This window comes from Lytechinus variegatus, chromosome 19, assembly GCF_018143015.1.
Source record: "Lytechinus variegatus isolate NC3 chromosome 19, Lvar_3.0, whole genome shotgun sequence".
NCBI classification, from domain to species: domain Eukaryota; kingdom Metazoa; phylum Echinodermata; class Echinoidea; order Temnopleuroida; family Toxopneustidae; genus Lytechinus; species Lytechinus variegatus.
Window position 1 is genome coordinate 8,607,489 of NC_054758.1, and position 16,752 is coordinate 8,624,240.

General features: G+C 36.3%; 1 protein-coding gene across 1 annotated transcript; it reads left to right on the forward strand.

Annotated features, from left to right (window-relative positions):
- The first annotated feature begins 1,107 nt into the window (after nt 1-1,107).
- Nucleotides 1,108-16,618, forward strand: LOC121405744. The gene is made up of 8 exons (XM_041596696.1): nt 1,108-1,181; nt 7,889-8,326; nt 8,983-9,138; nt 10,022-10,127; nt 10,907-11,293; nt 11,748-11,943; nt 12,553-12,647; nt 13,445-16,618. The coding sequence occupies exons 1-8, from the start codon at nt 1,171-1,173 to the stop codon at nt 13,721-13,723; spliced, it is 1,668 nt and encodes a 555-aa protein (XP_041452630.1). The 5' UTR covers nt 1,108-1,170; the 3' UTR covers nt 13,724-16,618.
- Nucleotides 16,619-16,752: the final 134 nt, after the last annotated feature.

Genomic DNA, 16,752 nt, shown 5'->3' on the forward strand with positions numbered 1-16,752 from the left:
CGACTCGCAGAAAAGGCATGGCTCAAACGCTAAGGTGTGGAAGTGCCTGGGCAGTGCAACATGGCTCATTCGTATTTTTTCTCAGACGTGGTATCAAACTAACTTGTTTCATGTTGGTAAATTTATATATATGGTATTTGATTTGCACTTAATAGGAAGAAAACATGTACATGTAGACTACAGTACACCTTGGGGCTCTCTCTCTCTCAGGAGCATAAGCGTAAACACGCGAACGCCTTGATCAAGAAAACGCTCAGGCTGCTCTGACGGGGTTTGAAAGAAACCCAATCAACTGCTCAAACCCGGGGGGGGGGCACTTACATTGACGAGTGGATACCATGCGCGACCAAAAAAACACGTAAAAAGAATGTCTTTTTCACGATAGGGCACGTTACGTACGTAACGTGATAAGGGTGTCAAAAACACAAAAATAATGAAGAAAAGGGTATCTATTTCGCTAAGAAAATTACGCGTTTAGGGTCGAATTTGCGAGGATGATAAAACAAAATTAAAATGTTTTATAAAGGATGTCCTTTTTGCCCCAACACTTCGTGTTTACAGTCCGATTTGCGCGAGGTGTAGAAGGTGGGGTCGTACTAAACCAAATAAGGTAAAGCCGACGACCGAAGTACCCGTAACAATAAAACATTACGGTACTCGTTTAGGGGTTCATTTCAGGGAATATTTGCCAAGAGTATCGTGTTGTTTCCAACACTTATTAAAGGGGAATCCAGCCTTCACTGAAAACAAAAGCTTGTTTTTCGTAGTGTTCTACTAATTTAAATTAGTAAAGTAAACTGGTTTAGCGTGTGCTATCAGTTTTTACGATGCTTTACGAGTTTTAGATGCAAGCGGGCGTATGTGCAGACTCGTACATGTATGAATATAGTTGTAGAGCGGGTTTTACCAATTGAATTTGGAAGTTCTACGACAATGCAATAATTAGTAAAGCATCGATAACTCGTAAACGCTGTTATCAGAGCGTTTACGAATTTGTTGTACTAATTGGTTTACAAATTTTGTGGTAGCTTTACGATGTTTAGAAATATTCCCGCTGTTGAGATCACGTGACAACACTTTTTCAGCGTGCAAAATTTAATCAGCGCGAAACGCGCAGACGACTTGTAATATCGAGCAGCTGGGTTGTAAGGGAACTTGACGTTGAAAACAATGGCAAACAGGTAATATTTCAAGTTATTTCTTTCAAAATGAACACTAGATATTGTACTGATTGTATTGAGCTTCTGTTCATGTGTTTGAATGCTGTGGACAGCCGACAGTAGTGTGTGGTCGTTAAGTAAAGTCATGAATGACTGGCGGGTGCTCTGTTGCGTGCGCTGGTGCCGGTAGAATCTAACTTGGATCTACGTAACTCGAGGAGCTCCACCGCCGCCGCGACGGCGGAGCTCCTTGAGTTAACTTGGATCTAACGTTAGGCAAACTTTACAACTAAGGTCTGTCACTCTGAGGCATGTAACGGTATATCAGTTGGTCCAACTTTTCTCAGAAACAAGAACACATTTGCTCGCGAAAAAACAACAACACGACATAGATCTAGTCTAGATCTAGATCTAGATCTAGGCCTAGAATCTAGATCTAGATCTAGTCACCGTAGTCTATCTAGATTCTAGTCTAGATCTAGGTCTAGATCTAGATCTAGGACTAGATTAGCCTAGGTCTAATAATATGAAACTGAAAATTGTACTTCACGTTGCCATGGTAACCAAAATTATATCAAAACTAACAAAAAAAAGTTAATTCTTGCCTAATATTTGAGCAATTAATGTCAAATTTGGTGTGTAACGTAGGCCTAGATCTAGACTAGATCTAGATCTACCTAGAGTAGATCTAGATGAGTAGATCTAGCTAGGCCCTAGATCTAATCTAAACCACTCAAGATTCGTGCACTTAGACTAGATCTAGATCTAGACCCGTAGAGTCTAGATCTATAGGCTAGATAGTAGATCTAGATCTAGAGCTAGATCTAGTCTAGGCCTAAGCCCTTTTTGCTATATTTTCATAAATGCATCATGACTTATCAGCTGAGATTTTCAGGATTCTAGCATGTCTAGACAATTAGATCTAGGTCTAGACCTCTAGACCTCTATCTAAAATATCTGAAGATAAAAATATCCAATATTAGCATTTTTGAGGAAGAAAATGATGGATTTGTGAGATCCTCTTTTGTTTTGTCATGATTCGTACTACAGGCAAGCTATGATTCGTACAGTGTGTTAGCCCCAGAAATCTGAGCACCCTGCTCACTGCCTAGCCCCCCCCCCTCCCAGAGTTCAGGGGAGAGTAGCCTGTACGAATCATGGAAGACTACCTGAAATCATGAGCAAATTTTAGATTCTCTTTAAAGATATCTATCAATAAATTTGTGGCATCAAACTGTTTCAGTGTCTGCATAGACATCTTGGCTTAAGATTAACAACTGAAGTTTGAAAATGACCCCTGAATCCTGATTTTTTAAGTTTTATCAAAGTATTGACGACCATGTTTCTTTAAAAGTTTTTAAGCCTTCAGGGGCTTTCAAATTTGAAATTGTCAGACTTTTTACTGTAAATTTCAACTTTTTGAAATAATTTTATGTTATTTGTGACATATTTTTTATATTTTGGTGGTTTAATTTCAAAATTAGTTTAACTGTACGAATCATGGGTGGTCTACTCTATATAGATCTAGACTAGTTGTGCGAGACACCCTTATATTTGTACCCGACCAAGCGTTTCCATGGTAACCACATATTTTTGCGAAAATCTTGTCATGAACTCCTACAGTTTTTGCAATTGAAATGAAACTTGGTGTATGGGATGATATTGAGGCGTAGATGTGCAAGATGTGTTTTTTTGTGTTTCTCCGACGAAGCGTTGCCATGGTAACCAAAATTTTACCAAAACTTGTAATGGCCAAGGTCATATTACCTTATTGGCTATGTTTTATCACAGGAGTCGGTCCTGCTGGGACTCTCAATATTTTCGAGCAGGTACCTTGGACTAAAAAATGGTCTAAATTGAGGAAATAGGGCTAAAATGCCCTACACTGTGACTAATTTACATTGATTTTTAAATGACTGTGACAGGATTGAGTGCAAACTTAGATGTTTATTTTCATGTACCAAACAGGCTAATTTTGAACCCAAGCGAAAGTCGAATAACCTGGACTTGCTCCCACCACAAGTACACATTCTTGACCCCCAAAAAAAGAAAGAAAAAAAAAAAGAATTTCAGACCAACTGGCCTAGTTTTGGCCCCCCAAATGGGAAAAAATTGCTAAAAATAAGATATTTTTCCTGACAGACTGACCCGACTTCAACCAAACATTTTAAATAAAATTTGGTGTCAGTTCTCTAGGAAAAATCAGAAAAAAAAAAATCTTCATCCATGAATTGGGCTTTGGGATTATGGTTTACATGTACATACATGTACTTCTTTTCTCTTTGAGGTGGGACAGTATCTTCTTCATTTTTAAATGCTTTATTTATGTGATCATAGCAAAAAAAGTATCAAGAGAAGCAGTCAACTGACCGATCTTAAAGGCATTGGTTAACATTGTGCACAGTTTAAAAAAATCCGAGCTGCATGGTCGTAAATGCTTTCAGAATATATAATAGGGTGCAGAAATTAAGCTGTGAAATTTTTATACTTCAAAGTTATCATATAGTGCTTCAAAAAGTGAAAACTTGAAATATCACCTCCATAAACTACTGTGTTAGAATTATTATAGTAGGCGATAATAAATACAATTTTCATAGATATCTTTATAGTACATGTATGTAAATGAATTACTGTCATTATTTGTGCATTCTAGTTGTTTTTTTTTATCTGAACATAATTAGACAGGTCAGGCAGCTCAGTTTTAGAATTTTTTAAATCGATCTACAACAATGTTAACCAGTGGCTTTAAATTTAAAAATTTAGTTTTGCAGATAGTGACCTTGTAAACTGGAAAGCATTTTAACTGTAACATTTTTAATTGAAATACATGTACCTTTGAAATTGTTGTGGAGTCATATTTAAATTGTTTCATTTCTGTGTATTTTAATTTTTACAGAACTCCTCTCATGCAGCAGTACTATCATTCAGCTCATCATGTGGCTCATTCCTTTGCTTATTGCATTTGTTAAGTCGTTAAAAATATGCACCCCCTAGACAATGACTAAGTACAATGCTATGAATCTTGCAATTGATATACACACATAATTGAATTTATTTTACTGTTTACTGTCTGAAGGGTTTTCATGTGTCTGCAAATAGGCTATAGTGTTTGTATTATGTTGGAAATTGTTTGATGAACATGTTGTTTACCTGCTGTGACTGTGACTTTTCGAGTCCACACTTCTTTTTATTGTTGAAACACTACCGCTATATTCACACTGGGCCTGATTTCTACATCACCTGTGGAATCGATGGATGCCATAAGACATACACTAATGTTAGATCATACCGTGTTCATGTTCGATCCAAACATAAGGAAGTTCAGAAAGATATAGATCATCCAGCTGTTGAACCAGTAGAAGATGAACTGGAACAGGGACAAGATGACCCGCAAGTAGACCCTAGGCCTGACCCATCCAAGGAAGCTAGCTCTTTTCTGCTATACCTAAGAGAAAAATATTTGGCAACTGGAAAGACATGTACCTTTGTGTCTGATGAAATTGCAGATTTGATGGAACAATGTAGACAAGATATATCAGCTAAAGTCAATGAATGCCTTCGAGAAAATGGAGTAGATTTGGATCAATTACAACAAAATGGTCTGACTGAAGCTCTTGAGAAAACTGAATATGAAAAAGCATTTACACACTTCAGTGATCAGCGTAATTTGAATAAGCATGTTAATGAGAACTTCAACCATGTGTCTCCTGTCGAATATGTTCTAGGAGAAGATGGAAAAGAGACATTTCAGTATGTACCTATACTGAAAACTATTGAAAATTTACTGGAGCATGATGATGTGTTTTCTGAAGTTTATGAAGGACATGCAGCACAAGACAATGTTTTAGGTGACTTTTGTGATGGAGATAATTTCAGACAAAGTGCATTGTTTGCAGAGGACCCAATGAGCTTGCAGATTCAATTATACTACGATGATTTCACCACAGGCAATCCGTTAAGCAACAAGGCAAAAGGGTTGAAAATTGCAGGGTTTTATTTTGTTTTGGGGAATCTTCATCCCCAATTCAGATCAAAACTGTATGTCATTCAGCTTGCCATACTTTGCAAGTCTTCTCTTGTTAAGAAATATGGCTTTGAAAGAATCTTGGAACCGTTATTAGAAGATTTAAAGATTTTAGAAACAGATGGCATAGTTGTTCACAAAGATGGTGTGGAACATGTCATGCGTGGCACACTATCATTTCTTCCAGCAGATAACCTAGGTGCCCATTCCATAGGGGGATTTATGGAAAGCTTTGCAACTGTAGATCGAGTGTGTCGCTTTTGCAACATTCGCAATGCATATTTGAAGGATCATTTTAGGATGTCAGAACAACTTAAAAACAGATCCAAAGATTCTCATTCCCAGCAAGTACACATGGTAAACAGAGATAGGAAACTATGTTCAGTCTATGGGGTAAAGAGTGATAGCTGTTTGAACAAACTTGAGCACTTCCATGTTACAAGTGGTCTTCCCCCTGACATAGGCCATGATCTCTTTGAGGGCATTGTGCCAGAGGTACTAGGAAATGCAATATCACACTTTGTTTTGGAAGGCTATTTCACCTTGGAATACCTGAATAATCAGATAAAAGAATTTCCATATGATGCCCCAGATAAAACCAACAAACCATCAGTTATGGCACCTACTCTGAATTTGTTCAAAGTAAAGCAAACTGCTCTACAAACTTGGTGTTTATTGAGGCTGCTTCCTCTAATGGTAGGGACAAAGGTTCCACAACATGACCCCTTTTGGGAGGTTGTGTTACTGCTGTTAGATGTTGTGGAGATTTCTACAAGTCCCAAGGTATCCCCAGAATTGGCAGGTTTACTGGCTGATGTTATTGAGGAGTTCTTGACGAAGTATTATGATGTAGTTCCTGAGGAGACAACAATGAAGCCAAAATTTCATTTTCTAATTCACTACCCTGAGAAAATGTTGGCTTTTGGTCCGCTGATTCATTGTTGGACAATGCGTTTTGAGGGTAAGCATAATTATTTTAAGGAGGTGTATCATTCTACCAGAAACAGGAAGAATATATGCAAAAGCTTAGCTGAAAGACATGAGTATATGCAGGCTTCAAGAAGGACCAAGACTAACTTCTTGTCACAGGAAGGAGTGGAGCATTCTGGTGGTATCATGTACCCACTCATATTATTGTCAAGAGAGGAAAGACAACAGCTACGTGAAATTGTAGGAGATAATGAGAAGGTGTACAAAGCAGAAATGGTTACTTTCAATGGCATCAGATATTTCTGTGGTTCAGCTGTACTGGTTGAAAAGCAGACTCTCAGGGATCAATTTGCCATCATTGACTCTTGCTACATAGTAGGAGGAGAGCCGTATCTGTTATGCAGACATGTAAAAGTACAATACACCCGTCACTTCCATGCTTATACTGTTGCGGAAGAGGAAAACAACTTTGGATACATTCTATGTCAACCCTCCGATCTTGTTGACCACCATCCACTGGGTATATACCATAGTGATCATTTAGATTTCATACCACTGAAATATCACATTGAGCTGTAGAGCTCTTTATGTTTGCAGGAACAGTAATTTGAATCTGCCAATTCGAGCACTTTGAAGCAGGTTGGTCTTGGTCTTGATGTTAAATGCTGTATTGCTGAGGAATTAGTCTTGGCCTTAATACAGCTAGCTTAAATTTGAATCTCATTCACCCCATCCACCAAAACTTTCTTAGGTGGCAAATATTAGATTTTCTACAACACCTAAGTAGATCTTTGTCATTTGATTGGAGGAAAATAGGTCACGTGTTATTAAACATTTGTTCCATTCCATTTTTTATTGTGTATTTTTGTTCCATTCCATGCCTCAACATTTTAAGTGTAATTAATCGATAACACATAAACCATGAGCAGACTCAGAATAATGCACACACCGGCAGAACACCGTTTGGTGTGCCGCAGGCTCCCTGAGTCTCCGGCGCACTGCTGAAGTAGGAACGCGATGCGCATAGCGTGGCTCAGTCTCCAAAGTGCACGCCTCTAGCAGAATTCTTCATATGACACAAATTAAAGATTTATAGTGGAAACCATGTTCATATGATTGGAACACATTATTTTACAGTCAAAATTTGTAATATAACCTGAAAATTTACAGTGAATTTCTTGAGTTTGCTCAATTTTCATAATACAGATTTTGAATCCATCGTCGAGACATTTCACTGAATTCATGTGAGGCGGTGTTGGGCTATTGATATCATTATCGGTATCGCTCCTCTGAGCTGAACGGCTGGTTTTAAATTTTTGAGTCCACCAACACCAACATGAAATCACCCATTGTTAGTACATTTGTCAATTTTTATATATCAAATGACAAGGATCTACTTCGATGTATAAAACAAATAATGGATGTTTTTCATCTGTGCAATGGAAAGGATATCTTAATTCGGTGAAAAATTAAATGTTCCATTCAATCTTTCATCTCATGAAAGTATTCTTGCCGTTCCACTCATAAACATTCATTGTTAGTTTATTGGTGTACTTGTAGGCTTGGACATCTGGAATTTTGTAATTTTATCAGCATACTACATACATGTACAGTACTTCATGAACTTCACATATTCAAAGTGGCTATTTATACCTCAGTGCAGGTGCATGTATTTACCCTTTAGACAGTTGATTTGCAGTATTGTGTATGAACTTTTAATTATCTTGCAAGATGAGCTTAGCCAATTTGTTGTGTTTTTTTTATAATGTTTCAGGCACAAATTCCTGTTCCTTTATAACGAACGCTGCAAAAAGGTTGAGCTAGAAAATGACAACCCAAATGGAGTAAGCATGGAAGAGCTCATGGAAAAGGCAAGCAACTTGTTCGGTATTGATCAGACAAATATCTTGCTCCAAAAATGGGACTCTGGTTATGAATGTTTTATCGACATCGATGGTAACGAGCCTGCTGATGAAACTATATCTGGGGGTATCAAGATTAAAGTTCAATCCATAGTGCACTTCATGCCAGTGCACATAGACATGGTGCAACCCATTGCTGCTGCACAACCAGTCGTGTCTGAGAAACCTGAAGATACTAGCACTGAAGATGAACCTGATGCTGGTGGCAGATCTAGAGATGTTGAAATGGAGGTGGAGGAAAAGGATCAAGGAGAAGCACAGATTTATTCTCATGAAAGGTCCAGGTTGAGGTAAGCCAAACCAGAGATAAAACTATTTTATACATTGAAAAAGTAATATACAACTGAGCTGCTGAGTGCTGATGAAAATTTCCATTTAAAATAATAAAAATGAAAATTCCCAAAATTCCTAAAATTCTCAGCCTATTGAATTCCTGAAACTTTCCATGGAAAGTTTCCAAAATTCCCAGAAAGTTTCTAACCCTTTGCAACCCTATTACAGCTTCATGCATATGTTGATGTTGCGTTTTTGTACACCATTTTTAAAAAGTCGGTTAGATTTTTCCTGCTATTTCTGTTCTCTTCTTCTTACGCAGAATTTTACAGCTAGGTGTTCAACATCAAAATTAACATCAACCTCAGAAACAGTGGAGTCATGAAGTCCTACATGTATTTCCTCGCTCTGTAAAGACTTAAAGAGACAAATAACATAATATATGTAACATTAAAGCTTGTTTCAGGGCATAGGGCCCAGGGTGGAGTTTTGTGAAGAACCATTCTACATGTGTACTTTCTACACTTGTAGCTGAGAAGCGCTGAACCAAAATGAGTGGTAGTAGTAGCTTTTGCAGTCAAATGTTTATAGATTAAATGCATATACATGTACATAGACTAGTGAGTGAGTGATGGATAGCTAATCTAGCTGGTATGTTATTGTTTGATTATAGGCCAGTTTCATGTTGGATAGTAAATTGGAAGTTGCCAGATCTACCTCCAGCAATTCACAAGAAGCTACTGTCACTGCCACTTGGAAATGACTTGAGGGTCTCGGAGAGGTCAACGATATTTGACATAATATTCAAGTCTGTGATGCAGCATAAGAAGTAAGTACATGTGTGAAGGTACATGTAGTGGTGTACATGTATGCTATCGACAAGTTTTCAAGTAGTGTAGTTATAATTCAGTATGCGACTCTTAATGTATAAAGTTATTACTAAAAACAGTGCTGTCATTCCATTGGGCGACGTGTTATTTTGGGTGGTCAAACGTTACAATTTGTTGATGCATATTTAGTATGTGACGCTTGCTATTCTACCCACCAGTTTCAGGTTAACTGGTTTTTAATAGGTCATTATACTAAATGTCATAGGGCAGAGGCCTGATGCACCTGTTCAGAATTTGGACATGCCCTAGCTTTTGCATTGTGATCACTGGTGTGAGCCACGGTTAGCATAAACCTTTTGACATAGCAACAGTGGTACTGGTAATTAAAGAGATAATTTTGTAGTGGGTGAGAGGGCGCCTTGGATATTTAACTAGTTTGTCACGTGGAACGGAATCCAGTATATAATATGATCTTAGATTATTAATTTTGAATATATTCATCTTTTATTTGAGCAAATTTGATCCAGAAATATCTAAAATATCAGAAAAACTATTGGCATGCCAAACTATTTTAGGCGCGGGTTGCGTCAATTTACCACGTGCTCCACTAGCACACGTAAATACAAGGCAAATTCCTATCCCCGCATGTGCACAGCGGAAGCGCTGTGTGTCCCACGCCGGACGCACGGGCATTGAAATTCGGAGACTGACCGCTGGGTTTACCGTTATATTGCGTTCCTCTCAGACAGTTTACACTAAAATTCACCAGAAATCATTGAAGGAATATCACACAATGTTACATACATATCTTTTTATGCATGAAGAGCAATATTAGACTTCTTTCATTCCAATTCAAACCGTGGTTTGCCTTTATCACTACAGTGTGTACCCAAAGCCTGCTGAATATACCTTACTTATTGACCAATTGTTCAAGCGATATCCGAGACTGGACTGCAACTTGAAAGATGTCAATTGTGGAAGTCGCAAGGTAGGTTTATAAAGCAACTTTTATTTTGGTACATATCTAATTCATTTTTGGTAGTGATACCAAAATACATTAGTACATGTGCATTGGACAAAAATATAAACCATACACCGTCTTTTGGGGGTCATTGTGTGAATTTGTGATTTTTTTTTCAGACCAAGGAGCTCTTTTCTGAAGGAGTGTAGCTCTCTAGAAAAACTACAAAGGTTCAAAAACAATAACTGAGGAATTCACACAATCGCCAAAGAATAGATGACCAGCAAAGTTCTTATTGTCATTAATAACTGCTGTTCAGAGTTGTTTCTTTTTAAATTTCAAACAGTACAATCAGGGATTGCCATTTAAGAAGAAGAGAAATTGCTCTTCTTAAAACTCTTCTGAAAAGATCTGAGAAGAGCTATATATTGCTCGTCTGATTTGTAAATAAAGCTATGTTTTTAACCTAGAATACTCTTCTAGTGTTCTTCATAAACTTATGCAAAGTTCAAACGGAAATCCCTATAAAATGCATTTTAGGTGTAATTGTATGAGGAAATATATCGTCAGTTAGGTGCAAGAGTGTCGTAAGTGCATTTTTGTAATTTTGTAGGAGAGGTCATTTTAACAAAAAAAAATTTGCCCCGAACCCGACTTCCTAACGACCTAACCCCCTGAAGACCTAATGGTGCGTCCCTTACATTACATCATAATGGATGGGTACAACATTATATCCAATAGTTCAACCAAATAGTGTTCCATTCTCTAAACCAGGGCGATTTCTGTTTGCCTTTTTGTCATTGCAGGTGATGTACAGGAAGAAGCTCACGTATTACTTCCAAAACAAAAGAGATGTCCTAAGGAAAGACGAGCTGACAACTGTAAACTTTGCATGGCGGAAGAAGAGACAATCAACCAAGCCGGTATGCAAAGCAACTGCATCATCAGCTGCACCAGCAGTATGGGGCGTACAAAATTACCTACCGTCAATGCCGGACACGGAAGATGATGACAGCATCAAAAAGCACATCAAGATAATGCAGGATGAGTTCAAAAAGAAGTATCCTGACATCAAAAGAGTTGCAACAGGCATGGATATGACATTAAGTGCTCGGAGAAACACTATTGTAAAAGAGAATGCAACAATTCAAGACATAAAGGATACTTATCCATGGCTATTCCAAGAATCGCAGGTGGGCACCAGTTAATGCTAGAAATTTGAAAGTGCATTTAAGAAGACAATAGTAGCTGCATAACATTTTCTTTTTTGAGGCAATTGTTTGAAGTGAGGGGTGATTTCTTTTGGGTGCAGAATATCTCAATCAAAATACCAAGGGCCAAAATTAGCATTGACAATTTTACATAATGACCCAAAAATGGATTGTTCCATTATTTTGTTTCATTTCTGCATTAAAAATTTTAAAAGAAACAAATTGAGTTTTATTCTGGAGTCTTCTACAGTAACTTCTCAAAAATATGCTCTTTAAGGATGGGATAAAGATATTGCTGTTAGACCCTGTAGTGTGCCGATTTATGATCTTGCACAACACAGGCGATAACATTAGATATTCCACAGAAAATTAAACATCCATAAATGAGTAAAGTTTCCTTTTTTTTATTGATTGTTTTCTTGTATGTTTTTCTTAGCTGATGGCTGAAATGGACCGGCTGATTGGCAGCTCGGAGGATAAGGGGTTCAAGGGCAAAATGACCCTTGGGTTCAAAAAATTCGGGATGGCCATTGTTAAGTACGGGAAACGATTGAAAGCAAAATCCACACCACAGTGTTTCAAGATACTAGCTGAGAGGATTCCTATCACTAGGGATGACAAGGAATATCAAGGTATGTGAATTATAATGTAACTCATTCATTAGAGTATTTTCGCTATAGGTTCTTAATGATGTGTACCTGTAGAAGTTGTGTTGACACCATCAGTCGTTGCATTCTTTTGTCAGCCTCCATTGTTACACATTTGCTACTTGTAGAGCCACTTCCAGACGTTCTCTTTATCTTTCTTTATTGCATTATCAATCATCTGTAAAGTCGGGTGCTGTACAAATTTGACATACGGCCTAATGTGATGTGGCTATCTGTTGTATAGTTTAAATTGATCTACATCCTGCATTGTTTTTGTTTGATTCAGCCTACGACGCCATGTGATGTAGCACCCGACTTTACAGATGATTGATAATTTTTGTCATGCACGCCAACCAGTGTGAATTTCACATATTTTGTAAATGCTCTTGTAAATATCTGTTCAATTTTTTGACATTGTCATGTTTATAAATTGATAAAATTCAACTATGATATTCAAAGTTTCTTTGTACAATGGATATGAAGTGGAAAATGGGAAAATGTATACTAGCTCGACTTTTCCCCTTCCACTTTATTGCATGTAATGGATAAATTGGAGTGCTTTGCCATAAACATGAAGTTTCCCTTCTTTTGCAGATGCTGTAACAAGAGCGGCCATAATCATGATACCAACCATGTTCAGGGAGAAGATTGGCAACATCTTCAAGGAGTCTAAGGAGAACGAAGAGTCTGTAAGTAAACCTGTAGGCTGTAGGGATACACCCCCTCAGACATCTCCTAATCCTATTAAGTACAACATCAAGCTGGCTTACATGTAGCTCTGCTTTTTGTTGTATAATGTAAATATCATCACAGTATCTTTTAAAGTTTTTCCTGTTTTTTTGCACTAAGACTGTTGAATTTGTTTTCTTATTGTATATGGGGTCATTAACTCCAGACTTAAGATTGGCTAAGTATTACTAAATTCATGTAATTAAAGGGATTTTCATGAAAGTTTACAACTTGATCTTTGGATTGAGGTACACAAGTGCATGACCATAGGTCAGTGCTCGGTCCACAAAGCCAATAGCAAATGACACTAGCCAACATGATGTATTTTTTGTACAGTAATAAAATAATATTTGTATCTTTACCTGGTCTGGTCTTGTATTGTGAGATGAAATAGAAAACAGATTAATCATTATTTTTGCATGGAACAAAATATAGCTGGATGTATTTTTTGAATGCGTACTGAAATTCATGGGCGTCAGCCGTGGGGGACTTGACCTTGACAACAAAGCTTGACAACTGTGAATTTGCCTGTGATTGGTCGGCTCAGTGGGTATTTATCTTTGAGAATACGCTCACGTCAGGACCACTGCGTGGATGCTGCTTTTACATGTTCAATAAATACAAACTCCTTGTTCCACTTCAAACAATGCTATCGCCTTTTTTCTATTGGTTGGTAGATAACCAATACCTTCTTCCTCTGAATCAAATATCTTTTTCCTCCAAATCAAATTCAAATCTCATTAACATTTCTTTGCAGGATGAAATGCCTTCCCCTGTCATCAAGTACAGTGGCCAGCTGACAGAAGCAGCAGAGTTCCAGATAGCTGTGGATGGAGTGGTTGTTGCAACAAGTGAAGACATCATCAGCTCCTTCAGCTGCTACATGGCAGCTATTTATACCTTCAACATGCACAACCCCCGATGTTTGGCCAAGACGGCTCTCTTCGTTGAAAGAGTCATCCTAGACCTTGAAGACAATCAGTCCATCCAACCTTTGCAAAATGTGGTCTCAAAGTTAGTAAATCTTCTTGAATAACTGTCTTATAACTCAAGCATCACTCAATGTCTTGTCGCTGCATATTAGGACTATAGTGAGTGAAATTGAATTTGAATTTGAATTTTGTTAACTGGATGGATCAGGTTTAATACTTCTTTACTCCCAATAAGTGAAGACATCATCTGCTCCTTCAGCTGCTACATGGCAGCTACTTATACCTTCAACATGCACAATCCCTGATGTTTGGCCAAGATGGCTCTCTTCGTTGAAAGAGTCATCCTAGACTTTGAAGACAATCAGTACATCCAACCTTTGCAAAATGTGGTCTCAAAGTTAGTAAATCTTCTTGAATAACTGTCTTGTAACTCAAGCATCACTCAATGTCTTGTTGCTGCATATTAGGACTATAGTGAGTGAAATTGAATTTGAATTTTGTTAACTGGATGGATCAGGTTTGATACTTCTTTACTCCCAATAAGTGAAGACATCATCTGCTCCTTCAGCTGCTACAAGGCAGCTACTTATACCTTCAACATGCACAATCCCTGATGTTTGGCCAAGATGGCTCTCTTCGTTGAAAGAGTCATCCTAGACCTTGAAGACAATCAGTCCATCCAACATTTGCAAAAGTGGTGTCAAAGTTAGTAAATCTTCTTGAATAACTGTCTTGTAACTCGAGCATACTCACTGTCTTGTCATGCTGCATGTTAAGACTATAGTGAGTGAAATAGAATTGGAATTTTGTTAACTGGATGGATCTGGTTTGAGGCTTCTTTAATCCAAGTGGAGTTGAAAGTAGATTGTTGAATGAAAAGTAAAACTCTCTAATTTTGTTGTAGCAGTATTAAGTGTTAAATGTTTGAACTCTGCAGTATTACAAAGTACCCTGACTCTCATTTAACCTTATTGTGTAATGCATGGGAAACTGTACATTTTAGAAAAGGAAACAAGTTATGGAATACATATCTGACCTCAAATTTGACCAAGAATGCCAATTTTTAGTGAAAATTATGAAAGAAGTCACTTTAAAAAAAAATCTTTTTTATTCTTAAATTTATAAAAATCAGTCAAATTTAGTGAAAATCATCTCAAGAGAAAGTTCTAATATCTACCACTTTCAAATTTGTATACCACTTTCAATTTTGTATATTAAAATGTAGTTTTGGCATTAACCAAAAAGTGCCAAAAGTATCACCTTTTATTTTTGGCTCTTTTTGAGGAAAAGTTTCAAGAATATCATTTTACGTAAAACTTTCAAATTGATCTCTTCAGGTAATTTTGACCAAATCTGGTGATTATAATCAATTTTTAAAAATATTTTTTAAAAAGTTTTCTTGAAATATTTTGAGCCAAAGCAGTAATATTTTTATAATTCCCTTTCAATTCTGCTGTTTTAGTCAAATTTGAGGTAAAAAATAACTACATGTCCCATTTCAACTTGTTGGATTTGATGTGATCCGTCTTGTTTAGCAAAATTTGAGATTTTGGAAAAAAATGTTGGCTTCATTTTTGATGTTTGAATTTGAACAATTAAGAAATATATTGACACTGATTTACAGGTTGATTATCAAATTTTCAAAGCACTTTCTATAGAAATGCACTTCAGGTTGCTAAATGTGATAGTTGAATGAAAACTTTGTGTAATTTTGTTGTAGCAATATTAAGGGGTACCAATGTTTGAACTCTATACCCTGACTCTCATTTGACCTTGTTTAATGCATGGGAAACTATACATTTTAGAAAATGAAACAAGTCATGGAATGCATTTCTGACCTCAAATTTGACCAAGAGTGTCAATTTTTAGTTAAAATTATGAAAGAAGTCACTTTTAAAAGAAAAGTGTTTTTTATTCTTAAATTCATAAAAAAATCAGTCAAATTTAGTGAAAATCATCTCAAGAGAAAGTTTTAATATCCTCCACTTTTCAAAACTGATCCTAGAACTATCTCTTTGGATGATTATAATTTTTTTTTTATTTTTTTTTTTAGCTTTTCTAAAATATTTTGAGCCAAAACAGTAGTTTTTTTCATGATTTCCTTTCTATTCTGCTTTTTTGGTTAAATTTGAGGTCAAAAATAATTACATGTCCCATTTCAGCTTGTTGGATTTGATGTGATCAGTCATGTTAATCAAAATTTGAGATTTTTAAAGAAATGTTAGCTTCGTTTTTGATGTTTAAATTTGAACTTGAAACTTGTTTGAAAAATTAAGAAATACATTGACACTGAAATACAGGTTGATTATGAAATTTTCATATATGGGTGACAGGTACAATTTCAAGAATTACAAGAAATGCACTTCAGGTTGCTCATTGTGAAACCATAATAACTTTCTCAATTTAATTCTCAATCGCTAACATGGATTTTTTATTTTATGGGATTTTTTGCCATTGACTTGCAATGTTATTAAACAGTTTGATGTGATCAGTCATGTTAATCAAAATTTGAGATTTTTAAAGAAATGTTGGCTTCGTTTTTGATGTTTAAATTTGAACAATTAAGAAAAATATTAACACTGATTTACAGGTTGATTATCAAATTTTTAAAGCACTTTCTATAAAAATGCACTTCAGGTAGCTAAATGTGATAGTTGAATGAAAACTTTGTGTAATTTTGTTGTAGCATATTAAGGGGGTACCAATGTTTGAACTCTATACCCTGACTCTCCTTTGACCTTGTTTAATGTATGGGAAACTATACATTTTAGAAAATGAAACAAGTCATGGAATGCATTTCTGATCTCAAATTTGACCAAGAGTGTCAATTTTTAGTTAAAATTATGAAAGAAGTCACTTTAAAAAGAAAAATGTTTTTTATTCTTAAATTCATAAAAATCAGTCAAATTTAGTGAAAATCATCTCAAGAGAAAGTTTTAATATCCTCTACTTTTCAAAACTGATCCAGAACTATCCCTTTGGGTGATTATTATAATTTTTTTTTTTTTTTTTTTTTTTTAGCTTTTCTAAAATATTTTGAGCCAAAACAGTAGTTTTTTTTTCATGATTTCCTTTCCATTCTGCTTTTTTGGTTAAATTTGAGGTCAAAAATAATTACATGTTCCATTTCAGC

What these genes read in the sequence shown, in the direction of transcription:
- LOC121405744 (XM_041596696.1), top strand. An exon ending in CATGAAAGGTCCAGGTTGAG is followed by an intron (nt 8,327 to 8,982) that starts GTAAGCCAAACC and finishes GTTTGATTATAG; the next exon opens with GCCAGTTTCATGTTGGATAG. An exon ending in TCAATTGTGGAAGTCGCAAG is followed by an intron (nt 10,128 to 10,906) that starts GTAGGTTTATAA and finishes TTGTCATTGCAG; the next exon opens with GTGATGTACAGGAAGAAGCT.